The sequence below is a fragment of the Apiospora marii genome (assembly GCF_038362585.1).
Source record: "Apiospora marii strain CBS 49790 chromosome Unknown utg000014l_segment0_segment0, whole genome shotgun sequence".
Taxonomy (NCBI): Eukaryota; Fungi; Ascomycota; class Sordariomycetes; order Amphisphaeriales; family Apiosporaceae; genus Apiospora; species Apiospora marii.
The window spans coordinates 80,538-107,649 of record NW_027117385.1 but is presented as its reverse complement, the minus strand read 5'-3'; the positions used below and the strand labels follow the sequence as shown (position 1 = coordinate 107,649).

The 27,112-nt window shown below is 49.9% G+C and overlaps 5 protein-coding genes across 5 annotated transcripts; 3 read left to right on the top strand and 2 right to left on the bottom strand.

Annotated features, from left to right (window-relative positions):
• Window positions 1-3,698: 3,698 nt before the first annotated feature.
• On the top strand, window positions 3,699-4,433 carry PG985_016212 (uncharacterized protein; the record flags this gene model as incomplete). The annotated part of the gene is made up of 1 exon (XM_066835978.1): window positions 3,699-4,433. One exon carries the CDS (start codon window positions 3,699-3,701, stop codon window positions 4,431-4,433), a length of 735 nt encoding a protein of 244 aa, XP_066675994.1.
• A 1,536-nt stretch (window positions 4,434-5,969) lies between these two features.
• Window positions 5,970-6,808, top strand: PG985_016211 (uncharacterized protein; the record flags this gene model as incomplete). The annotated part of the gene is made up of 3 exons (XM_066835977.1): window positions 5,970-6,404; window positions 6,448-6,758; window positions 6,802-6,808. 3 exons carry the CDS (start codon window positions 5,970-5,972, stop codon window positions 6,806-6,808), a joined length of 753 nt encoding a protein of 250 aa, XP_066675993.1.
• A 5,457-nt stretch (window positions 6,809-12,265) lies between these two features.
• On the top strand, window positions 12,266-14,785 carry PG985_016210 (uncharacterized protein; the record flags this gene model as incomplete). The annotated part of the gene is made up of 6 exons (XM_066835976.1): window positions 12,266-12,448; window positions 12,504-12,898; window positions 12,977-13,343; window positions 13,419-13,738; window positions 13,786-14,166; window positions 14,221-14,785. The coding sequence occupies 6 exons, from the start codon at window positions 12,266-12,268 to the stop codon at window positions 14,783-14,785; spliced, it is 2,211 nt and encodes a 736-aa protein (XP_066675992.1).
• Window positions 14,786-23,041: 8,256 nt separating this feature from the next.
• PG985_016209 (uncharacterized protein) lies at window positions 23,042-24,314 on the bottom strand (the record flags this gene model as incomplete). The annotated part of the gene is made up of 3 exons (XM_066835975.1): window positions 23,042-23,285; window positions 23,384-24,091; window positions 24,193-24,314. 3 exons carry the CDS (start codon window positions 24,312-24,314, stop codon window positions 23,042-23,044), a joined length of 1,074 nt encoding a protein of 357 aa, XP_066675991.1.
• Window positions 24,315-25,641: 1,327 nt separating this feature from the next.
• On the bottom strand, window positions 25,642-26,279 carry PG985_016208 (uncharacterized protein; the record flags this gene model as incomplete). Its single annotated transcript, XM_066835974.1, has 2 exons — window positions 25,642-26,097; window positions 26,148-26,279. The coding sequence occupies 2 exons, from the start codon at window positions 26,277-26,279 to the stop codon at window positions 25,642-25,644; spliced, it is 588 nt and encodes a 195-aa protein (XP_066675990.1).
• Between the last annotated feature and the right edge of the window lie 833 nt (window positions 26,280-27,112).

Sequence of the window (27,112 nt, the reverse complement as noted above, 5' to 3'; positions counted from 1 at the left end):
AGAGGATTTCGTGAATTCGCCACGACTGGCTTTGTTCAGGCAATCTGAGAGATGAGGACTGATTCTGATGAACCGCCCACGAAAAGATGGTTGAAGATTCTTGTTGCGACACTAGAATCCAATATCTTGATGCAATTTCCTGTGGGTGGCTCCATCGTCGAGATCAAAGACCATATTACGTCGTCCCCGGACTCAACTACTGCTCGTTCCCACGCCACGAAGCGACAAAGACTGACAGCTCGTCAAAACCAAGAAAAGTGCTGCGCTTGACGAGCCGAATTGAAAAATAAAAGATAACTATTGAACACTAGATCGAAGTAAGGATCCAGACATGCGACTATCATATAGGGGTTGATATATCGACAGTGATATGTCCGTTAGCCACTCGGCTGCAGGGTGAAATTGCTGGATACCTCAGTTGCACGGCCAGACAACTTGGAAGACAGTTTCCCCAAGGAGACGGACTGCTTCTGCAAGTTTATGTTCTGGTAAACCGTTCTGCTCATCATGGGTATATATCGAAGGATCGCTGATAGCTTTCATTTGCGGAGGGAAGGCGCGCCTTCCCTCCCAACCACACATTCCCGCCACGACTTCGACGTCATCCCGAGGAGGCTGTAGCCACACTCTGGGCCTTTCAAACAAGCTAGAGTCGAAGGTCTCTGGTTTAAAAGGCCAAACAACGTCGAAGTTTTCAAGTGCAAATGATTAGGCCGTAGTCGAAGGATCTCTAACAGATGTCGTTGATGAGAATAGAAGGCCGCCCTAGGAAGAGAACGTTCTCCTAGGGAATATGATGTGCGATAGCTAGATGGCAGGAATCCTTTTATATATCTATTCTTTTTTTGCTGGAAAACTTTGCTTCGCAGAGAGTTTGCGGCGCTGCAGAAAGGTTGGGAAGCTCGTCGGCGCTCCCGCTGGCGGCGGCACTGTGGTTCAGTGGCAATAGAGACGACATTTTTGGTCAATTGACGCATTGGGTTTTCCAAAGTTCTGCGCACCTTGGCTCAAATATACTCAATTTCCTGAATCTGACCATGTATTTTGGAACGCCCGAAGCCCCGGATCACTATTGCGGCAGAGCCCTCCGTCTTGCACGACGACAGCGAGGCTCGAACTGTTGCCTTTCGCTTGCGAGTGTACATCGACACTGGCATTGGAGAATGGCGTTGGTAAAGCGTTGCTTCCAGAGAGTCAAACCAGGCGACGTGTTGGTGAGATCAGGGGGGCCGGAATAGCGCGGTTATTCAAGACGGATGTGATGGATCCACCTGCTCTTGCGCGAGGAACAGGCCTCTGACGGGAAAGCTATGGTTGATGTGAGCATTGGGCTCAGATGGATTAAATCACGTAAAATGATCGGTTGAAAGGGGATGAAACCCTCAGCCCGGGAGGAAAGAAATGAAATTCCAATGAGAGTATTGGGAATGGTTGGGTGCTCAGAAAAGGGGCTCGGATGGCCACCTTGGTGAGAACATCATTCAATCAAGGTGTGTTTAGTGTGTTTATCAAAACCCAGTCTAACGTGGGTTTAATGGCAACCTGTCTTGTCGAAAAGAAGGAGAGGGAGACGAAGCATGGTGTTACATATTGCGGATCGAAATTGTGCTCGGTAGTAATGAATCAAAGCTGTGAGAGCCGATGGAAATGTGACTAATCCTTTCGCATTGGTAGAGTATCTCTGGTCACCCTTAATCGATAAGGCTGTCTTGTGTTGCGGTCTTGAGCTTTTGCCCTGATGCCCTGATGAGGCGACAGCTCCTGTTCGTCCACCTACCCATCAACAGTAGTCAAATCATCAGTGGCAAGGGAAATATTTGGCAGGCTTCACATAGGTCAAGTGGTTTCCACGTAGCCCAATGTACAGGGCGGACTGGTAGTCTGTGCCGCACTAACATCATGTACGACCAGGAGAGTTCAATCAGCTCAGACGCAAGGCAGGCTCTATGCCCTGACTGCCGCTAAGTGAGTGAAAATAGGAAAAGAGAACACCAGTCTTCTCGAGAATGCGTTGCAAGATGCAAATCAGAGACAGACTGCCATGCCCCAGGAGATTTACACTGTGTTGATCTTGAAAGATGCGAGTTGCTGTCTATGCCACTCGGAGATCGTGCGAGCTGCGCAGGTCGTCGTTGGGATCCATGACTAAGAACATCCACCGCACGTACGATAGCACCGGGGGTCAAAGTAAGCTTAACTCCCCTCCTCCCGCAAAGCTAATCTGCAAGAAGTGGAGATGATGAAGGAAGTCCAGTGCCCTGTCGCTTTCGGAGCCGGGCGCCCGTCGCATGGATGGCGAAGGGCGTTCGAATGTGGGACATTCCGAGCTCGAAAACGACCTGGTCACACCGCACTCCTCGCGATCGGGACAATGGGCAGACATGGCTCGATTTTGGCGTACGATGTGTACAGCCCAAAGCTACAAGTGACGACTGCTCAACAATGTGTCGCTTGGCTTGTCGGCAATCACACAATCAGCGAATCAGTTGGAACAATATATCATTGGATCCAGGACGAAATTGGTGTGCGACGTGCTGGCAGTTAATATCAATGGGGGCTGCTGATTCATCGGACCGATGCAGCCACGATCCACACAGTCGAGATCTTGCAGAGATGATCGTAAGATTCATGGTATGATGCGGCGACTCGTGCATGGCTTTTGCTGCAGCGACGTTACCCATCCGGCATGATAAACCAACGCAACATATGAAACAAGATCCAAAGATGTCAAGAAATGACGGTCAGCCAGGTTGAGGAAATCACATCTCCCGCTTCAATACGAATTTGGCTCCAAAAGATTCAATGGCAATTGATTATCTCAGAGGTAGTGTGAAGATTGCATCATAGGCGACTGGCAGTCAATTGAGCCGCACGAAACCCGTTCCGGACGGAATCTGGGGAAATTGCCCAGGGATTGAGCTTGGGCTTTTTGTCCTCTGCAGAGCAAAACGTTTCGGCTGACTGCTCAGATGCGCAGGCTTCAGGCCTGCAGCAGCCAGAAAAGCCAGCGACCCCGCATCGCGTGACCAGATGACGACGGCAGCCAATGGGAGTGGTTCGAAAGAGCTTACGGCGGGGCGCAGAGCCTCTGCAGCCAATCGGGGAGGCAGAATTTATCCGTCCAGAACTACCAGGGCGGAGCTATCGGTCTCCGAGGGTGTGTGCAGTGCGTGTGTGGCAGCAGTGCGCTGTGCGCTTGCAGGCTCACCACCGTCTAGGCCCAACTTTCTCCTTCCAAGGGGGGCGTTGTTCGACATCATTCGAGTCTTTGCGTCGGAGCCACACACCACGGCCTGCGGTTTGGAAGGAAAGTGGTGACACCCGGCCGCATACAATATTTCCATCTAATAATCCAGGCCATTTCAGTAGCTTGCCTCACTTTCCCCCGCTCTCTTTCCCATCTCGGCTTGTCGTTATATCTCCCTCTCCATCCTCAATCATCGTCGTCTGTCATGTCAAGGCAAAATTCGACTGCCTTTGACTGCGACTGACGATCCAGCCTCACCCAAACCACCAACCCACCCAAACCCTGATCCGACCCGACCCGACCAGATCAATTCGTCTGTAGAGAATAAGAAGGGTCCTTGTTCTTTCACCACTCAATTCGTAGAGATCAATTCGACTGGCTGCATCCGATTTCGAGCTCTCCTACCGTTACGAACCAACTGGGATCAGTGCTTCCGCCGCAAACCGCCACCATGGTTCTCACGCACACGACCAACCATAGCTACACCCACCCATTCCCGACCGTCACCCTCGCCTTCTTCCTCCGATACTACTCCCCTCAGCTCAATCCCTTCTCTGCTCATGTCCTCTCCACCGACACCATCGACTCCCACGTCGACCCGGAGACCGGCCGACTTTACACCACGCGCATCCACCTGAAAAGATCGCGCATGCCTTCGGCCATCATCAAGCTCCTGCCTGCGAGCGTGACGGGCGGTGCCGGCGAAAAGTCGAGCTATGTTTTGGAAAACAGCATCGTCGACATCAAGGAGGGCTGGATGAAGACGGAGAGTCGCAACTTGAACTTCACCGGTGTGCTGAGTGTCACCGAGTCTCAACACTACTCGGCCACACCACCCGATCAGGCCGACGTCTCGACCCTCTCCTCTGCCGTTTCCCGTTCCACGTCGGCCAACACCTGGGTCTCCACCACCTTCTCGTACCGATCCAGCCTCGGCAGCCGCAAGACCGACAAGGCCGTGAACAACGAGGAGAACTCCCGGGGCCGATTCGGATGGATCTCCGGCTGGGGCGCCAAGCGCATCCAGAGCAGCATCGAGTCCATCGCTTCGAATAAGACGGACGACCAGATCATCAAGTCTAGAGACGGCATGAAGATGGTTCTCGAGCGTCTACGCTCTAACGGGGTCGTGGCCGTGCTCCGAGAGCTCAACCGGCGCGAAGGCAAGAGTGCCTTTGAGGCCTGAGGGCCACTGTTTGTACGAACAATGTCTTATTACCGCTTCGAATTTTTCTCTCAGCATGGCGTTGGCGGGGTGTATATCGAGCCTTTGGGCTTCGAAAGTCCCATCTTTTTTTTCTTTCCAAGATGGGCAAAGGCGATTCAAAAGACGAAAACACACAGGATATCTGGAAAATTGTGACGACACGACGGCCGGGTCGGTACTTTACTAGGGGACATTCTGGAGGCCGAGAGGCCAACCTTCATTAGTCTCCACTCATGTACACATTTTGTATAGCACCTACCTACTTACCGGGCAGGCTAGCCGAGTCTGCGGACACGAATTATTGACTTATATGACCTCTCCCTCTCCTGCTCCTGCATCCCATCCTTTTTGCGACGATGCTCTCGCTACATGTATAAGGATGGTTGGCCTTTAAAGAACTATACCAGTGCCCTGCCTGGCGAGAGACCTTCATGCTCATGCGACAATTGATGGATTATATGATGCCTCAATTGAATTTTAGTACTGAGGGAAGCCTCTCATCAGCAATGAGCTATCGGTCTTTGCTTACTACCCAACCTCGTAAGCAAAAGCCAGTGCATATGATATCTCCCCTAACCTCAGTTCATGAAGGCCCACCATTCTGCCAACTACCGGAACGTGAAAATGGCAGATATAACACCACTTTGTGCATGCGATACTGAATGGCAACATCTCAGGAGACCGACAAGCAGCCTGTCTAGTATCCAACGGCTGGGGTCTCGACCTGGCCCTGGCACGTCATGTTGTCAACGGCCAATTTGGGTGAGGTACGGGCTATTGGCAGGTCAAAAGTGACATCGAACAGACACCGGAATAGCCAGGTCAATTGTCGATGCTTAAAGCTCTTGAATGGAATGATCAGTAGTAATACTTATACCATTATTTCTCTTATACCACTATTGTATTATTACTAGTTGTTGGGGAACCCTGGCTGTTTGGTTAGTCTGGTGTCTTGTTGGTGTCCCTACTGGACAGGCGACCCTCAGGCTGGACACTCGTTCTGTCGGGAAGGGCGTAAGACGTCGCATCGCTGTCCGGGTGACGAGTCAAGATGTATGTGAGAATATGGCTTGGATTTTACTTTTGTGAGCACCAACTCTGCCTGGGTCTTTCGCCATGGGGATAGCATCCCACCCTCACTTGTCTACCTTGAGTGGCCTCATGCCCGAGGTCCTCAGTATAAGATTGCACGGGGCCCGTTGGCATCACCGGCTCAGGGGCTACAGCTACCTTTGCTATCAAAAGGGGCATCACTTGTACATAGCGTAGGGGCTACTAGCTTATTCATAAATCGATACATTGGTTTTTACTATAGCCATTTTATCTACTAATATAGTTGACAGTACTACAAGAAATAGATTCGTCTACCCTGGCGAGACGACGACTCTGACGTTCCAAAACGGCTCGGTTGTGGAAATACGTAATCGAGCCGAGCTGTTTGGTGACTGGACGGGCGTTGTCGATGCCTCTTCGTTTGTTCCGAAGCTTTGTCCCTTTGCCCTGCCCGGTGCCAAAATGGCTCCAGTTCCCAAGGCAGAAGAACATGCGCCCGAAGTCAGATCGACCAGAGACACTATCGTCACCAAGAGGGACGGCAAACAGGCCTGGCCGGGCTATCCCGAGGCTGAGTTCGTGTCATTGGACAATATCAACTCGGGCTACTTCCTCAGAGACAAAGGGTACGAAGACGTCGCCGTGTTGCTGTGCCAGACGCCGCTCAACTACGGCTACGACCTGGACCAGTACCTGCGCCACTTCGAGTCGTACGCGCAGCAGTACACCCCGCACAAGCTTCATGGTGATAAATTCACCAACCTGTCGGCCTGGAACCTGGGCAACCGGGTCGACACCAGCAGCGCCTATTTCGGCTTCGGCATGAACGGGACGGGCTACGGCGACCGCACCAACTTCACCCGCCCCTTCGGGGGCCCCCGACGACATCCTGTTGCTGTACGACAGCTACTGCTCCTCGTCGTGCACCATCTTCTCCCAGTGCATGATTCACGACGCCGCCGTCAAGACCGTCTCGTTCGGCGGGCGCCCGCAGCCGAGGCGGCTCACACAGGGCGTGGGCGGCGTCAAGGGGACGCAGGTGGCCAGCTTCCAGGCCATCCAGGGCTTCGCGGGCAGGGCCACGCGCAAGCTGCCGGAGGTGACGGACCGAGACGGGCAAATCAACAAGACGGAAATCGCCGACGAGTTGGGGCGCTTCACCGACTATGTCATCAACCGCTCGAACGGGGGCGCCGTCAACTTTCGGGACAGCATACTGCCGGACCACCGGCAGGACGGCACGCCCGCGCAGTACGTGGACGAGTACTCGGACTGTCGGCTGTTTTGGACCGAGGATATGATCCGAAGTCCCGAGGACATTTGGCGGGCGGCCGCAGGGGCGGCTTTCAAGGGGAACAAGTGTGCTGCAGGGGGGTTCGGGGATAGGAAGTTGTAGTCGAGAAAGCGCTGTCGCACCTCCCGGGTTTAGCCCCCCTTCCCGATTCGGCATCGCGCGGTCATATACCCCTGTCTCCACCTAAATACATATATAAGACTGCCTTCCCACAAAGTCTCTTCGATGTATACTTGACTTCTTTCTTCTCTTTCTTTGCCACAAGATTGACCACGACACTCATTATACCTGTCCATGGCTACGAGTCCGACCTAACATTTTCAATCCCATCTGCGTTCCGGCTCAATCGAACTCTACTGTCAGCACTGCCTACTTTCCACACTACACACCAATCTTCATATAAGTCACGCTGAAAATAACATTCACTTCATCACTACTCTGAGTCTTTTCTAGAGATCAGCTACCAGCAAACCCTTCGCAGCCATGGAGGCTTCCTTCGTCTCCCAAGAGCTGCTCCCATTCTGATAACATTCGCTTACTCGAAGCCATGTTGGCATCGCTGCCGCGCTGTTGCCTTCATTTCGGATGTACGACGTTCCGGGATTGTCTCTTCCAATCATTCACACATGATGGCGAGACCACGTCAACACTTAAGCCACATTGTCAGCTTTCATTCCAGATGAGGAAGGTCCCATTCTTGCCTCATCTCCAGAGGACCACCAAGCTGCCTTGGCCTCGGATGCAGGACGTTCCGCGACTCGCCTCTTCTGCTCATCTCCCCTTTTCCGGCGAGGCTACGTCAGCACTGCCTCCAACTATGCGGCCTCGGATGAGAGGGCGCTTTATTATCGTCTTATTTCCAGAAAAAGATCGCTGTTGCCGCGTCATCGCGGCCACGCGGCTGCCTTGGCTTCGGATGCAGGACTTTCCGCGACTCGTCTCTTCCAATCATTCACGCATGATGGCGAAACCACGTCAACACCGCAGCCACGTTCTCAGCTTTCATTCCAGACCAGGAAGGTCACATTCTCGTATCATCTCCAGAGGACCAATTAACTGCCTTGGCTTCGGATGAAGGGCGCTCCGTCTTGATCTCGACCAATCAGTCATCAGATGTCGGTGGGCTGTATGTGGTACCGCAGCTGGACTGCGGTCAATTCTGTTCTATTAATTTCTCCGCGTGTATTCACCGGGAGGGATTGACCGAAACTGAGAGTGGCACATATGACTGACGTCTCTAGTATGTGCTATGCCAACTCATTGGTCGCCATGCTGCCCTCCCAGTCACCGAAATCAACGCCCGGATATGTCAGGTGTGGCACAAATTACACGAAGTCTTAGCAGGCCACAAGGTCAGGGTCGCAACGGAAGATGTTCAGTAAGAATTGGGGGAAGACTCCTAATAATGTGATGCGCCGATTGTTCTGTGTATAAATTTCTACTGTTCGAACCAAATCCCCCGTTCCCCAGAATATCTCAAGAACATCAAACTTCGAGTCTGAGATCTCTTTTACACATCACTTGGAAAGCTACAGTCACACCATATCCTTTCACGGGTGACCATGTCACATCTTCCAACCCCCAGTGTGCCGCTCCCTAAGCCCAGTGAAACTCCGCACGAAGAAAAGCTGAGCGGCGATGATGCGCACATGGCTAGCTGTCGCAGGGCCAATCTCGTGCCAACCTCCACCATGGGATTTCCAATGAAGCCGAAACCATCATCAAGCAGCGGGAAAGGAGCTCACTCCCAAGACCCTATCTCGCTTATTGAGGATGACGAATCTCAAAATCCTACACCGATTCCGTCCAAGAGAAGCGGCAACAATCACCAGGCAAAAGCATCTGTCAGCTCCCGTCAAAACGCGGGTCTAAGTCTTCCGCGTGCCCTTTTCGCCTCTGGCCCGCCTGTCGTCAGGCCCCAAGGTCCGGAGAGCGTTTCTTTCGTTGGTACGCCCCCAGTCAGATTAGGCCACCCGGCTGTCTCCGAAGTCCGGCCACCAGGGGCAGAACCAAGATCACTTTCTGCTATCAAGCCCCCTACCGCCGTGAATCCGTTGTTCCACGGGATTCCGAGGGAAGAATTTAAAAATTTACCTTGGATGAAAGCTGCTGCCGAGCGCCGAAAGGCGCGGGAAGCATCGGTGCAGAGCGTCCCTCATCTATCTCAAAACAAAGACAGCCAGACCCTGGAGGGTCATACCATTGCCACCAGTAACGATCAGTCGATAGGTAGAGGGACACCGAGTTCCTCTAAAATCACTGATGGGAGCACGATTAGCCTTGCCTCGAAGACACAACCTGATTCTGCCAGCAACACCGACTCGCGAGGCTCGGTAGTTGCCGGCACGAAACGCAAAGCCCAGGAGGAGCTATCCGCATCGAACGACGGCAACCTCCTTAATCCTCATGGCAGCACAAGTGATAACCACGTGAGTTCTCGAGACCAGACAGTGACGTCAGAAGCACTGTCCGCTCGCAAGCGTCAGAGGACCGACCATTCTCAACGACCACGTTCACCAATGAGTCAGCCCCCTCACCGCGACAACCCCATTGGACGACCAGCCGAGACGTTGATAGTATCCCATTCAGCATCTTCGAATATCATCTCCCCTTTCAGCGCTGCATCTTATGAGGAAATACCGCTCTCCAACGGTATCCTGAAATGCGTAATAGTGGATGGACAGCAAACATATCAGCTCCAGTTCACTACTGACAAGCCCCAGGGCGCAGCGTATTGTCCCCAACATGTTCCTAATCCTGAGGCTCTAGTTGGGCAGCATGGCCAGACCAAAAGGTCGCAAAAGCTACAACACTCGCCTGGCAAGACCAATGAAGGTATGCATCAGCCCATGAAATATCTCCTCAGCAATATCGACTGACTTTGAGAAGCTGAATCAGTTGTTATTGGTGAGGTTGATCATCTGATCGCGCGCTGGGGTTCGGGCCGTCGCGCCGTGTTCCTCCTCAAGTGGACAGACAGCACCCGCGATTGGGTCCCCCGTGGAGACATCGATGAAGAAATGGTCCGTGAATTCGAGGCAAGCTATGATGGCGTCTATGAAGGCGTAGATATTTTGGGGGTACGTGGGAAGGGGGCGAAGAAGCAGTACAAGCTGCATTGGAAGGATCGTCCTCTCAAGGAAGAAGGATGGGTAGCCGAGAGATTGATCAGCAAGCGGCTGCTACGTGAACATGAGGAGCAGTCTGGCAAGGCGAAGGATTTATTAACTGGATCTTGATTGCTTGGTATAGTATTTGAATTTTTTCTTTACATACTCGGTACTATATAAATGTCTCCTTTTTCTTATCGCTGCACCGTTGGTACCTTGTATCGTAGTGGAAATATAGGCTATTTATCCTTATAATCTAGGCATAAATTCCTCCATTCATAACTACAGTGGGTAGTAAAGACTTATGCTTGTCCTTTCTATACAAAAGTTGCTGTTCTTGCAATACAGCTCAGTAGCGGCGGTATCGGCGTTCTCTGATGTCTATTGAGAGTCGGGTTTTATAAATAAGGGGCTCTGCTACTATTCCAAATCTATTACCAGCGTGATGCAGGAACCTGGATCTGGGAACCGTGATATAGGCACCGCGATCTAGGAACTACAAGGCATGAATTGAGATTCGGGAATCGTAATCCAAGAACTGTATTTAAGGAACCAGAAACCGTTTCAATTCTCTTCAGCCACCTTAATCCAGTATGCATTACGAATGCGCGCGCAACCTAAAAGGAGTACGGTAGAATTCGAAATAGTTTCGCTTTTTCAGGGCCCAGTCGTACCTTGGCGCTGAAAGGTACGTACCTCAAACAAACGTAGGGTACTACAATGGATAGCTAGCCAAACGCTAGATAGCTAGATCTTTGAGCTTTTAGTCCGACGCAATGCTAAGGTTATGAAGAGCAAGACCAATATGGTAAATCAGCCTGCAAGCCTGGTTAACCTTGCCGTGGGGCAAAAGTAAGATGTAATAACAGCAGGTGGTGGAGACAATGACGGAAAACAGCACCAATCGACAACGCGTACGCAGACTCGGACTGCCTCCGGTAGCCACTTTATATTTGGTAAGTAGTTGGTATCCGTCGCCTGGGATATGCATGCGATCTTCCATCTTGGACCGCAACGAGCTTGGTGCATGAGTCCAGTAAGCCGTTACTCGGTGGAGAAACCGGTTTTGGAGGCAACAGTCAAGCGCGGCAGAGCGGCTGAAGCAGGGTTGCTCATGCTCGTGGACGTCAGGGTTTTGGTCAAGGTCCGCATCGGTTCCGCCAGCCCAGTCCATCTCTCCTAACGTGTCATTGGCCAGTCCCGTCTGGTTGGATTGACTCGGCCGACCCGGGCAGCTGGGGAGGACAAAAGGTCCAAAGGGCCAAGTCGCAGTCCGAGAGCGACCATTGGGGGCTCCAGTATGGAGTACCTCTCTAGGAATTCCATTTTTCAGTGGCATTCGACGCCTGGCTTCTGGCCTGGCGTTGCTCGCTAGCGCTACCAGTAGCGGGGTTGATCACTATCATGCTCCGCTACGGCCACTACAGTGAATTGCGAGGGAGTTGGACATCAAGTAAATTTAATAATACCCAGCAGTGGCCCCAAGCGCTCCGCTAGTCCCAAAAATGGCCATACCGCAACCTTATGGTATTTGATGATAAACCGGGCATCACCTAGATCATAGGGCTTGTCAGGATTACGAAACATAGCTAGGAGCATACCAGGCACTGCTGCCTTGTAGATGCAGCATGCATCGTCCCCATTTTCTTTCCTGCGTGGATGTCGTGACGACCCGTACTTCCATCTTCGCCCCGTCCGCCCCAGCTAAACACTCGACGTAGCGTGCCCAGACTGTCGGGTGTAATACGATTGATTCGTAATACCTTGCTGCCACAACCAGCTAAAATCCTTGCCAGCTTCAACTTTTCGAAATTCTTTGCAAAGCGTCCCATACATGAAACAGACTGTACTACGTAGCTCACACCAGATGCCCTCCTCCAATGCACGATTATATCATTCTGCTTGTAGTTGTCCCGGTAGCAGTTGGTCATTTGCTATTACGTGAATCAAGAACGGCGTTTTGGGTTGTTTCCACTAAGTTGTTTTCTTTGCACATGGTCTTCGGGTCATAAGCTTCGCATTAGGGATGCATCATGTGGCTCTCATATGCGCACGTCAACCAGCTGCAGCTAAGCAGTTGGGCAACACGAATCGAGACACAAACGCAATTGAAACAATAAGAAACCCTAAACTCCTGTTTTGACTACCTTTTGATTCTTCTTGACACTTGACATGCGAGACCAAATGACGTAGGGTCTCGGCTCCACCAAAGGCATACGGCATAACGCAGTCATCGGTCTTGCGGCGGGGGTGCGAAACTACAACATTGCGACCACCAGAATCCCATTTATATGGAGCGGGCTCTGGTCAACCCTAGTTTTACCAGGATTCCCCATGATGCCCCAATTGCTGCAATGGACTCCAAGCGATACGTGCGACTGCTGCCATCCGATTTCACCACCTCTGCTGCCCCAGGTCCGGACACAGCCTTAGTTGCTCCACCCCCACTAGTGAGGGCTGTCATCAACGAGACGCGCAAGAGGAAACGGGTCGGCACCCAGCTGGCCTGTAATCTTTGTCGCTTGAAAAAAACTCGGGTAAGTTGAGCCGAACATTCGCCCTGCGGGTATCTATCATCTGATTCGTTTCCAGTGTGATGGGACTCGGCCGAGTTGCGACTCTTGTGTCAGACGCTCCAAGAAGTGCGTATACAATGACAAACGGGACGCGGCACAGGGAGCCGTCGACATCGTCAAGCTCGTATATCTCGCGCCGTATGCGGAGGCCTTGGACATACTCCGACTCCTGCGGACAGCTGGCGATGCGTCTGTCGTCCTATCTGTCATTAGGGGAACCGACAACGACAGCCTAGATTCACCTTCAGAGCACTCCTTACCCCGGACATTCGTCCCGCAAAGGTCATCACTAGAACTGGAACTAATGACCAAGAATCCCTCGACTTACGCGCCACTTCGCCGCATATCCATGTCAGAGCTGGAAGAGAGCAACTTGCTCCGTCCCATTAGCGCAGCACGGGAGAATACAAGGTTAGCAGCGTGCGGCGGAAGAGACACTCCCTGCCAATTTCATGTTTCAATGTGACATTGATTGATGGATGCCACCAGACCCGACAATTCCCCGCCATGGCACGGCGGAATGATGTTCGTCTCTCCTAAAAGATCGGCCGAGGCAGCACATATCGACAATGACTCGGCTGCTGCATCGTTCCGCGCTCAACAATCGGCGCCAAACCGTTCCCCGAGATGGAATGATGGGTTTTGTGATGCCCGTTTAAAGTCGTTGAGGGTCAGGCACTGGACCAGTGTGCCAATACCCAATGAGGCGGCGGCCAGGATCATCTCCATGTACCTCGAGACAGACCACCCCCTCCTAGGCATGTTTGACCCAGACAGTTTCATATCCGACTTGGTGGAGCACCGAGAGCAGTCATGTTCTGTCCTGGTCGTCAACGCACTTCTCTACTGGGGGTGTGTGAGTACTTCTTACCTTTTCCATACCCATTATTAGTAAGTCCACCTGTCGGCAAGCGAGCTAACCAGATCCCAGCAAATGTATACGGCCATCGACAAAAGCGTAGCTCAATATACTGAGCTCTTATGTGACGAGGCAGAGCGGCTCTGGACGGTCGCCGAGGAACACGACTCCTTACTCAGCATGGTTGGCGCCCAGTTGCTGAGCCTTGCCTTCGTCGGCCAGGGCAGGGACCACAAGGTGCTCCATTTCCTGGACGCCGCCATTCGCATGGGCACTCGCCTGGGCCTCTTCGGTGTCGACCAGGATGTTGCCAGAATTAGGATGGAGGCTATCCCGGAGAGCTCACGCGCCGCCATCTCCAACACCGCCTGGGGGCTCTTCAACTGGTCGATGTAGGTTACTCTTCTTCGTTCCTCTCAGGTACTCTTAAACCATGCAGTAAGTCTTACCAGTTCAGCATCGTATCGCTGTTTTACCAGCAACCCGGCGTCGCAGTACCGAAGCTCCCACCGACGGTACCTATCCCGAAAGTTGACATGGCCGAGGATAGTTCAAGGTCGAGTGAAGCTGCAACCCCGTCCGACAAGGGTTCGCAAGTCCAAGAGATCATGGGGGTGACATTCCCCAAAGTCTGCGAGCTATGGGCCCTAATGCACGAGGTCTCTCTGCTTTACCACCACCCCAGAGATCTGGTGAAATCTGGAAGTCTGAGCCTTGACTTTGCCGAGATGAAGTATCGAGAGTTGTTGGCGTGGGCGGAGAACCTGCCGGCTCAACTCCATCGGTCAGATGCAAACCCTCATCATGCCGTCATCCTTCAGTAAGTTGGCGCTTCAATAACTGAAAATATTGTTTGTCGACTGACATCCCACAGCATGTGGTTTCACGCCGCCATCTTGGACATCTTCCGACCTTTTCTGAAAAGAGACGAAGACGAAAACCTCCGTCTGCGAACATTCTCGGCTGTGGATCGGACTCCTCTGGCCGCCTACATGGCTTCGGTGAACCAACTGAAACACCTCATTGTCCACTTCCGGTCCAACTATGAGGCGTCGACGTGCACGCTGCTGTGGCATACCGCCATGACGTACGTGGCCAACGCGATGCTGCGGGACTCGCAGGACCCGGAGTGGTACCAGTACCTGCTGCTCTGCCTGTACGGGTACGAGACGCTGCGGCGGCCTTTCCGCGTGGCCGAGGCCATCGGTCGGGCTTTGCTGACCATGATGCTCCGCGACAAGAACATCACGAGCGCGGAGGCCCATGAGATGCTGCGCCACATCGAGGAGCGCGGTCTGAGCTACAGCAAACATGAGCTCCGAGCCCCCTTTATGGGCGACCTCGAGCTGGCACAGATAGACCCTGCTGGGGCTGCCATAGAGAAACTGGCAGGAGATTTTGAGGATATGGCGTTATTTCGGGAGTTTATCAACGACTAGACGACGCACTTCCAGGATAGCAGGTCTTGGCGGCCTGAGCAGAATAGCAATGCGCAACATAACAAATTCTCGTTCGAACCATGCTACTTCTCACGGCGGGCATCAATACGAATTTGGACAAGGCCTCAACTATGGCAGGTGCTTCTGTTGGCGACGACAGCAAAAATAAGAAGGGAAAGAAAGAGGTAGTCTACAGTATTACATTCAGTCTTCCCTTAGGCTCTTCCTAGGGGCTGTTGTGCCAGTCAGCCGGTCGGCGGCTGGCGGTCAGGTGTAAGGCCCCTAAGCAACGTGTATGGCCGTCACAACTGAGCATGAGGAGGGTCATCTACTAAAAATAGGACCGAGATTCGCGTGTCTCCGCTGACATCAATACTATCGAACAATTCGTAAGGCTGTGTAATGAGCACGGGAGCGACAGCCACTGTTCCGGCTGGATCCTCTCGCAGACCTGATTGTGAAGGCCTAGCCTGGATAGCGCGAATAACTCGGATAAATGAATTACTTTAACGCGAAAGGCTTGACTCGCTCTACGTTTCACGACACTTCATGATGAATAAGTGGCTCAGGTCTGTCTTACAATCAGATTTCTATGGCTAGTTTGTGTTGCGACAACGCGTGCCATCGGCCACACGTATGCCAAAGGGGCGAGGTGTGCCGCTGCTTGGATTTCCAGCAGCTCAGGCGGTCTTGGGCGAGAACTAGGGCGACCGGACCCAGTGAAAGGCGGGGTGGTCCAGGCGAAGGGAAAGCATCCACCCGACAAAGCCGGCACCCCTGTAGAGCACGCTAGGCGACGCGTCCGTCGCGACGTTCAGCTCGCCCAGCCTTCCATCTGTGAGCCGTAGCGCGTCCGTTCGATCAACAGACAGCTGATCTCGGGCTGTTGTATCGGTTCCCACTGTGCAGAAAGTACCGTTGTTTGCCCTCCAGCATGCCCTTCGCTTTTCGCGTGGCGCTAGAAAGGCTTCCCGGGTGGGCTACTCTTTCGTTGACCTCCCTCGGAAGCTGGTGGGTGCTTCTGCCGTTGCCGCTCGTCGTGATCCCAGCTCCGCCCGCTCCTCGGCTCTACAGCGGCTGCCGTAGCTACTGGCAAGCTTCACCCGTGCAGACCCTCGATCCTACCGCTTTTATGCTCTGATCCCCGCCTTCTACTAGCCTAGCCCGGAACCTCCGCAGTACAATAACCGACGCAGTAACGATCCTCCTCGCTGTCGCCGTCGCAGTCGCCTTGGCCACGGCCGTCACACGACGCCGAAACTAGAGTCGCCTGTGTGCGATGAGCAGCGCCCCCGACTAGACCTGTGCCACTCGACGGCACACGAACAGCAGATAATAATCGACTACGAATCGTTTCGCAGCTGGTCCGGCAGTATAATATGCGCTTAGGACACTCCACCGCGGCAAGAGACAAGAAGCTGACGGGTGTCCGCCACGCTTCATGGCAGGTAGGGGGTACGGGCGACTCCAGTCGACAACGGTACGTGCGCCGAATCGTCGTCCATCGCACGGCCGAGGGCAGTGTACTGGCTACACCTGTGATCCGACCGAGCGCTCGGATACAGTAAGCAACTCATGGCCTTCTTGTCCGGCACATGCGATCCGGAACGCATTCAGGGCACACGTGCTTCAGCCTACGCCATCACACGGCTGCAGAACGCGTATTACTCGCAGATCGAGAGGTGCCGAAGCGCAAGTATAGCACGCAACACGAACAATCCTTAACCGGCTAGGCGGGCAACTATAAGACTTGCAATCACCATTCACTGGCTAGCCCTCCTAAGCTGTTAGTATGGCTTTGATGGAGAATTTAGTTTGTTCTTTATTGTAATGTCAATTTCGCTATGACGAGATTACCTGATACTAGACAGATCCTAGATACTGCTCAATCTAGAGAAGAAGGCATAATACGATTATCAGCCAGCCTACCGCATTTGAATCCCTTTAACCGGTATCTATTAAATGCCTTCGTCTACCCCGCTATACCGTCCCATGTTTCTGAATACTTTCGCCAGGTTGTTCATACTCGTAAACGTGTCGGGATGCTCGCGGCCCAGCACTGTCTTTATTAGCGCACCTTCCTTTCTTTTTTCTCTTTCTTAACATCTATTATTAATACTAGCCCGTTATTTATTATTATTTCTTTAATAACTTTTAAACGGCGCCTTAACGCTAGCCCAAAAGCTAAATAAACTCTGGGACTATTATCGCGATAGTTTTATTTTCCCGTGAGGATATTATCGATAAAGTAATAACGGGAAATAACCCTCCCGGTTACTTCGAAGAAATAACTTTTATTTATACGTATAAAAAAAAAACGAACGGGGTAAAACGAAGCTTTTACGAACAGCTTACTACGGAAAGCCGAAGAAAGGTCGACGACATTCGAAAAGCTTCGACAACGAAAGAAGTCGCGCTACGAACTACGGCCTAACCATACCGCCTAGCTTCGACGTTTTAACTTTAATCCTAAGCGATATAGACAGACGATACAATACCCGATAATCGATACTTACTAAGATCGCCCACGCCTTAAATATTATTATTAAAAACTACCGCGAAGAAGATAAAAAATTAACTGTAAAAATTACGAAAAGCTTTACGACGTTCTTATAAGCCGAAACCGGGAATAGTATTAGCTCCTACCTAAACGAACGTTTATAAGAAAACGGTCCGGCCCGGTACGGAGCCTTTTACGGCCTCCACGCGCAACTGGGCTAACGTTGCTCGAATAAACTAAAACTACCTATTTTAAAAAAATATAAACAAATAAACCTAATAAACTTAATAAACGAAATAAAAAAAAAACTTCCAAGTTTTAACCTGGATCCCGAAAAATATCGAAGCTGGGTATATAATTAATATAACTTCGTTTTACAATAAATTATATATAAAACTTTAAACCTATTTTTTATAAACATTCTAAATATCTACTACACGACTACGAACGTTATAATTCGCCCGAGAGATAAAAAAACGAAAAAAAAACTCCTCCAAAAAAAAAAAATTAGCGCGAAACTTACGAACGGATACGGTCGAAGTCCTAACTACATGAATAAATTACGTAATCCCGGGCTACCCGACGCGGCTTTCGAATATTTTCGGCGATATATTCGAAACCGATACTTTTTTACGAAAAGAAATTATTACATAAACCGGTATCGAATTAATAAGCGTACGTTAAGCACGTTAAAAATCGCTTTCGGAAATAAATAAAAAATCGTATATCGTTTCGTTTTTATAAAAAGTCCGTCCGTTCCAACTTTTCGGCGCGAACGGGCCCGCCCGGTTAATTAAAAAGCGGACGTTATTTAGCCGATATAACCTAAGTTATTAAGGATACTACTCGAAACCGAATGTATACGCAAACGGATAAATGCAAGAATTATAGTACCCAGCTTTTAGTAAATTATAGCTACCCGTAACCGTGCTAAGACCGCCCGCGATATACAAATTGTTATAAGCCGGCCTTAGTTAATTACGAAAATTACCTAACAAAACCGGTCGTAAAACACGGTAAGCTAATACGTTTAACGCGAAGTAAACTGGCTAAAATCCGCTAAACGGAAAGCTTGTTTTATAAGGTAACCTAATTTTAAAAAATAAATTAAAGCGGTATTATATAAAAGGACACTAGCTCAAAATTAAATACGTTAATTACCGGCAAAAATAACGTCGAAATAATTATAAAGGACCCGACTTACGCGTTTATAAACGCCGTAAAAAGATTGCCTTAACTTACCTACAAAAATAAATTAAAACGTAATCGACGGAATATCCTACGTATTAATTATAACGTAAACGACTATATAATTATTATAAATTATAAATAAAATAAATTATCGGAAATTTTCGATGTATAACAGGCTAGGACGGTAAGTTTTACAGGTAGCGTAAGTTAACGTTAATAAATCGCCGCCAATATATACAATTTTACTATAATAATATTAAAAGGATTATATAAACGTAATCCTTGTACAGGAATTATTCGTTACGAACGACGGCCGGAATAGATTTAATTCGTACCCGGGTTATAATATTTACGTTTCGGTGGATAATTAGGACGGTATTATTTTCCAACCCCGAATAATAATTTATATTAAAAAAGATAGTAGATTTAAAACGAGATAAAAGCGATTATGGAAAACTAAAAACCTTTTATAGCTAAAAATCGGTTATTAAACCTTTATTAACGTATATAAACTCCTATATAAATTATTAAGCCGGGCGATACGATTCCCTTTAGCCTACGATTACCGCCTTATTGCGTAATCGTAGGGGATTTTAATGTATAATATAACGCCTAAAACCTAGACGTGCCTTAAACCCGAAACGCGGGTATCGAAATTTATAATTAGGTTATTAATAACGGATTTAGTTATATCGGGGAGATTAAAATCCCGATATACGTAGCGGAATAAATTATCGATTTAATTTTTTCGAATATTCCCTTCGCCGTAGCGAAAATGGACCCGAAATTTTAGATAGGAGTAAACCACGAAATAATTCGAATCTTAATCCTTCGGCCCGACCATATATTAAAAACGTAGTTTCGGTATTCGGTACTAAAATATAAACTTATAACTTTTGCCGGCACGGTTGAATTAGGTATATAAAATTTTACGTTATTTCCGCCGATACCGACCGACGGATTAGTTAAACTAATAAATAACGAAAATTTTAAACTTTTTATGAAAAGTATTAAAAACGGTCGGGAAATAGTTAACGAAAGATGGTTACGACGCGTTGTAGTAAATTAACGCTTACCGGGAAGCCCGGGATGCGTTCCGACGAGTAAAACGACACTACTAAAAGGATTAAAGGTACTTAAAAGAATAAAAACGTTTCTTCGTAGTAATCCGGAAAAAAAAGCGGGAATATTAGTAATAACGAATCGATTCGATTTAGTTTAATAAAAACTTATATAAAATAATTCGATAGCATAAGCTATAATTCGTTCTATAAACGCCTCTTTTTATTATCGACGGCAAGACGATTAAAGATACGGAAAAAAAGGCGTACGTTTTACGCAAAACTTTTTTAAAACGATTTACGGAGCCCGAAAACTTCGAAAATAACCCTTTAAAAATTTTAACGGTACCACGGCGCGCTTTTCCTTAAAATATTTATATTTTTAAAAAAGAATTTATAACTGCTACGATCGCGGTTAAAAATATTTTTTTAAGAGCCGACGATATTTTCGGTACGGCTATTAAAAACGTGTTAATATATTATCGAAAAATCGGTACGATTTCTTTTCCAAGCCTGCTTAAGGATAGGATATTACTTACGTCCGTTTCCGTATAGCCGAAGTTATAATACTACGAAAGCCGAATAAAAAAAACTTTTCGAACTTTCGCTTTTAGCGACCGATCGCCCTTTTTTTTTGCCTCGAGAAAAGCTTCGAAAAGTTCGTCGCGAAAAGGATAGTAAATATTACGCTTATATATAAAATAATTAATTTATAATAAGCGGGCGTTTTATTAATACGAGCTACTTTGAACTTTTTCGTTTGTTTAATATATAAAATCGAATATTTCTTAAAAAATAAGGGCACGGCCTCGATTTTTACCGTAGACGTAAAAGGCGTATTCGATGTAACCTTTAAAAAACGGCTTATACTCCGGATAAAATAGTAAGGCTGGGCTACCCGGCTGGTAAAGTTTGTAGGCTTTTTTATAAAAGAAAGGTAAGCGCGGATTCGGCTCGAAAACGTTATAATAGCACTATAAACGATCCAATGCGGCCTGTTATAAAGATTCCTTACCTCTCCTGTTCTTTTTTTTTTTATATTGCCGATATTTTACTCGAGGATATAAGACACCGGTTTAGATACGGGACGATATCTACTTCTACCGAATAAGTAAATCCCTTCGAAATAACGTACGACAGTTAAAGACCGACCTAAACGACGTCCTGAACTAGGGTAAAGAAAATAAAATTACGATCGACCCGAAAAAAAGCGAGCTCCTCCACTTTACACGCGTAAAAAACCCGGAGAATTTACCTAACGTTACGGCACGGGATTATAAAATTACTATACGCGCCGTAAACTAACCTGTACGATAGCTCGACGTTTAATTTAACTCGAAACTCCGGTTTATGAAACACGTAAAGAAACGAACGGCATAGGCACGGATCGTCGTATAACACTTTCGGAGCTTAGTAAATACCCGGCGAGGTCCTCCGCCAAGAGCCCTTCGGAAGGCCATTTTTACCTACGTCCTCCCCATCCTTACCTACGGGGCCGAGGCATGGTACGAGGGGCGCACGAAGCCCCGAAGAATAACGAGCCGGCAGCTGAGCTTGGAGGTATCGACCCCGATAAGAAGCGTACATAAACGAAATAAACAGGTCCTACGGGAGGCGATCCGGGCTGTGTTGTTTATATAAAAGATAACACCTATAGCTATATTATACAGGGATGCGGATATCCTAACGGTACGAATTATATTAAAGATAACATACTATCGCTTCGAATAGCGGCTTTAATCGACGGATAAGGACCATATACTGACCGCGCGGACAGCGCTGCGGCCCTATCTACCGGGCCGCGGCTACGGCTCTCTACAACCCGCGCGGACCAGGCTTCAGAAAGCGGCCAGACTTCTGCCTAGCTTCCCGAAGCCGCAGTACCTTCCGAAAAAATATGCGCCGAGGCCGGAGCCGTAAAAAAATAAAAAAACAGCGGCGAAGGAGTTCGCAACGTAACAGTTAACGCTTCCCGACACCCACTTTATCGTTTTTTCGGATAGGTCGAAAAGACCTGACGAGTTAATAGGTTGAGGTTTCGCCCTATACAGGAAAAGACGGAAAGTAGCTTAGGGAAAAGGCCGACTAAGGCTAACGGAGGTCTTTAACGGAAAGGCTGTCGGGGTATGGCAGGGTCTACTCCGAACCTATCGAACGGACCCAGGCACGACAATCCACGTCTGCCTCGATAATACGTCGGTTATTCAGGGTCTCACAGGGAATGCGCCAGAGAGCTCGCAAGAGGCCTTCCTCGCCTTCCAGGAGCTAGCAACCATAGCCGACGTCCGCGTTCGCTGGGTGCCGGGCCACGAGGGGATCCAAGGGAACGAGGAGGCCGACAGGCTCGCGAAAGAAGGGGCGGTGCTTCCACCAAGCCGCTCTGCCCAGGCCACGTACGCGGGCGTAGGGAGGTACCGAAGGACGACCATCCAGGAACAGTTTACGAAGTGGTGGGACGAGGCCTCCCAAGGCTGCAAGCGCTACCGGGAACTCGAATTCACCGAAGCCACGCTCAAGGCGCCAAAGGAGCTGGACCTCCCCAGACGGACACTCCACAGCCTCCTCGCGCTCCGATCAGGACACGGAGACTTTGACTGGTATCACAAGAAGTTCCGGCACCTACAGAACGACCGATGCGCGTGCCGAATGCTACGAACGCCAGAACACTTAGTACACTGTCGGAAAACGAGACGACACCAGGCTCGATGGCCGAAGTTCGACCCCGACCCGAAAACCCCACAAGAATACTGGCAGCGGCTAATACACAGTCCGGAAGCGTTTCAGCTCTTCGTAACATTGACGAAATATTATGAAGACGCATGCCCACCACCGATAAGTAATAGGAGACACTTTACATGAAGCAGTAGCTACTAAAACGGGACGAGCGCCGAGAACGAACTCGCACGGAGGAGTCACGGAGACGGTTTGACCAAGGGATTGCCAGTAGGCTCGATATGCGGGATATCTCGTGTATATGTAGGTAGACTCTCGCACGCCAGATGCCCCTCGGGAGGCGGGACACTGTCCCAATACGGCGATAATACATCCAGTCCAGTCCAGTTCTCTACCTCCAGTGTCTGCCGATACATCTGCTCCGCCTCGCCGTGCTTTTTTTGCCTGTCGAGCGCAAGCACAATGACTGTAATACGAAAGCTCGTACGTCGTATGCCACACTAGTCTAGTCCTCTGGGCACTGCTGTTGGCGCTTCTGTTCCGTGATCGGCTGGATCGACTCGCCCGACTAGCCGACCTAGTACCCCGGTGTTAGCTGCCACACCGTCCGCCTTTGTGCCGCGTCGGATGTTGGCGTTGAGTCTTCGCTGCCAGATAGTGATGTCACCCAAGAACTGGACGTCCGGTGAGAAGGCGCCGGTGCGGAGACAGGCACAGGCGAAGAGCAGCACAAAGGGGGATATGGTCGCCGCCGACAGCCTGGCATTTTCTTCGGAACATTACGAAGACAGTGGTCTATCACCACTGTCACCATTGTTGGCTGTATCGTCGTCATGCTGCAAGGTCCAGAGTGCGATCGACGCGTGGTGAGTGAGCTTCTTTTGTCGTAGTCGAGATCTCGTCCGGTTCCTCAGCCCTTCTCTGTGTAGCCGTATCCGATTTCGTAGGATCACCGACTTCGCCTGCTTGTTGCTCTTTTCTTGCACTTCCAAGAGGCTGCGATGATGTTTTTTGCCTACGGTAACGTGGGAACCGATGGTAGTGTCCATGCTGGATTAGATAGTTGGGGAGAAGGCTATATCGAGTGCAATAACGCCAGTGGCGCGTCGCGGACGAGGCTGATCTTAGAACGCTCCTATACGCCGAGAAGTTCAAGTTGCATCTCATCCGCACCTCCTGCGCTTTCGTCGATCGAGATGCTGCTCCAATTCTACGGGGCGTGATCGTAGATTATACCTTGCTTTTGGTGTCTCGGCCGCCTTAACGCGGCTGTTCCTGGTTTCTCGATTGGTAGATGGACGGGGAGTTGTAGTCCGTTTGCTGACTCTATTGCTTGACTGTCGGAGTCTCGAAGACCGAGTTGGGCTTCTTGGCCCTAGAACGATATCGCTTCGGGAGTGTTTGTAGGGATTGGGGAGGGGGGCAGTGCCCTCCGTCGAGATGTATTTCGGCAAAGGTGGAACAGATGTCTGGCCCTTGTCGACGTCCACCTCCATTCCGTTGAAGCAGGAAGTGGTCGAGGGTATCGAGGCGAGGTCGTCGACATATTGTCCCCCTTCGGTATTCCATCTGCGCGGGTGACTGGGATCATGCCGCTTGCTATCGTCGACGACGCCGTCCTTATTGGCGAGGTTGACGCGTTCTCTAGGTGTGTCCGCTGCCGCTCTTCTTGAGCCAATCTCCGCTTCGATTCGCTTCGATATGTCGGCATCAATGAATCCCTTCTCGTGTTCCGGAAGAAATGTGTACAAGGCAAGGAAGGCATCAAGTGCTCTTGTTCGAGACAGCTGCGTGAATTTTGTCCCACGGTCGCATGGCTCGAAGTCGCTCTCCTTCATTCCCAAAGGCAAAACGATTCCTTCCCAAGCTTCGAGCATATCCCTAACCGTAGTTGTCTGCGTTGTTCAAGGGCTTGGAATAAATGCGCGAGGTCGAAGAGATCAGTATGAAAGGCATGTGCGTTATGAAATGGCATTTTCTACGTGTTGAATCGTTCGTGAAGGGTAGTGGATTGATCATCGGGGTTGAGCCCAAACTTGTAGGCGGGCCACAACCATTCAGGGTGTAAGGTGTAGTCGACTCGGTTTCGGTCGGTGTTTTCCATCGTGATTAGTTGTAGAAGTAAATGTAGGTGCGAGCTTCTTAGGCTTATTGAATGCAGAAAAGTCATGAGAAGTAGTAGGTGTGGTTGGCAAATTGAAGAGGTTGCGGTCTCAAACGTACCGGCAAAAGGCGCCCCGCCTAAACCGTGACGCCAGAAGCCCCTGTCAGACAAGCGTGAGTACCCAGAACGATTGGTCTACAGGTTTCGAAGATGATACCCATAGGGGCATCCAACGCCTGCAAGATACATAGTAACCGCGCAGACTAGATTATAGCATGGAACCATTCCCGCAACACACTCTCGCGCGCGCGTCGTAGGCGCTGGGATGGCCAAAAGGTTTGAAGCCAAGTTTGTATAATTGCATGCTGATATAATGTTAGTGACCTCCGGTTTCCGAAGGATGGTCATTTTGCCGTGCCAGAGATCTTGTCAATCGGGTCGCCATGAATGAGCTACTTTTGGACCAAAGCCAACAAGATGAGGGCTTGGACCTAACAAACCCCTTTTCCGAAGGCCATGCGGAGCGGCGCATATAAGATGCGCTCACAGGTCTAGGATTGCTTGAAACCCGAACTTTCATCGGGGAAGAGCCTGGATGCCACTAGAAGGGAGAGCAACCAAAACATCAAAGGGCAAGCAACTCTAGTTCGATCGCGTATGAGGGCAGCTCGGAAGCGGAGGAATCAGGATTGTTTGCGGCTGAGGAAAACGACCGTTTAATTCCTCTACGCGTTCTCGGACAACACTCTATGTCACGTTCTGAAGATATGGACCTCGACAATCTCAGCGCAGAGAAATGCTGGCCGGATCCTCGTTGATCAAGTCTTTCCACTCGGTAGCAGTGCCTTCTACCATTTGATGAACCAGCATCAAGCTTCTGTGAAGCGAAAGACTTATTAATCTCTACTACATATGCGAGCTTCAAACCCCATCTTGGAACAGGTACGACTATACACACCCAAGTCTATCCGTGTCGGCTCTTGTAGCACACGAATCGATCGAGTGTACACTGGGTGGGACTGAAGCGCGGAAGTATATGGAATCATCTGGATGTTTGTGTGCACGGTAAATAATAATTACTAGTGGTGAGCTGACTACTATGTCAAATGAAGATCTGTACAAAAAGTGATGCTCGAGATCGAAGACGCTGCAAAGTGCCATGCCACTATGAAACTCACGAACAAGCCCCACCCCTCCCCCACAACATTGATTCGAGCGCGAAAGGGACACTACACGTCACAAAGGATGATTGTTCGTGTCATCGATCACTAATGTTGCCCGTAAGCCCTATTTTCGATGGCTGACACCGAGAAGATACAACAGAGCTCTATACCATGAGCTGGCCACATCCACAGGGACATGAGCTATTCCATCCAAGGTCAGATTTGGCGCGGAACAGACCTTCTGGGCACTGCGAAGGTAGAGCATGCTGCTGCTCAGCTGGTAAACTGGGCCAAAGGACGGTGCTAGTCGGCTGCTCTGTATAGGAGGGTTCTTCAGTCAAGGAGCCCATAAACTGCTGCTCGAGCTGTACCCCCGGTGCCCTCTGTACGTCGGCTGAAACCTTTGACTTAATAGCCAAATCAAGTTTGCTCATCTGATGTGTGAGCTGTTCGTTCTCATGCTTGAGCTGTTCGTTCTCATGCTTGAGCTGTTCGTTCTCATGCTTGAGCTGGTCGTTTTCGCCTCGCAGCTCTTGTATCTGCGCCTGCCCATTCTTGTTTTCGTAAACGCAAGGGCCTCGACCTTTGCATGGTCCACACTCTGGCCGGCCACCATCACACTGAAAGCCAGGTTACTACAACCGAGAATGTACAGAAGGGGGCTACCTACCTTCGTCTTCTTTGTGCGACAGTTATTACAGGCAAGTTTGGTGAGCTTCCTCTTCGATTTCTGTATATCCTGCACTTCTACCGCAATGTTGCCTTCGGGTTTAGGCTCGATATGTCTCCAAGCTGCTGGCATCCTGGTTGACAATTTCAACTTGGCATGCGAAGGTCGATATCTTGATTACCAAACCGCCGAACTGCAAAGGGCTATATGGGCTGGCCGAGATGGCAATAGGTAGGAATGACCAAAAACAGAAGTTACGAAGCTAATGAGCTTGAGACGTATATCCATCTGAATCCAGATGTAATATCCCGAGTAGCATTGATTGAAGCAACGCATAGTTGCAATTACCCCTCCCAGCCATTGGAGTAGCGGTTGACTGAAGCAAACAGTGATACAAGCTTGTCGCCACGGTGCTGGTTCAGGCTCTGTTTGCAGGAGGTCTACTGTGTGGCCCAACAAGCCGCATTTCCTTCGGACAGGCGTGACCAGCCCAGGGCACTGGAGTACCTACAGGAAGCACTGCTGCTCCTGTTGGCGACGAAGGTGAGGTCGTACAATGAGCCGAGTAATTTGGACATGCTATTGGCTTGGTGGGTGACGTCACCCGCCACAAAGTAGCCCACAACACAACTTAAACATGCAAGTTGGCACCATACTGATAAGAGGTTAAACATAAAAGCAAGTAGTATTGGTAACACATGGAAAAGTCAGCGGCCGCCTTCGACGAGGCGCAAGCCATTCCAGACAACCCGAGCTGACCGCTTGATATCTCAAGAGGCCATAATCAGAAACGGTCTCAAGTTAGCAAGCCGAACAGCAGCTCGATGAGACGTGACTTTTCCTTAAGAGCCGCAATTGGCATAGCCAATGAACATGTATTGTATTTGTGGGCTTAGAATAATACCTATTTGAATTGGCTCGCGAGGTGTGAATCTATTTTTGTTCTGGCAGGGTTATCAGACTTT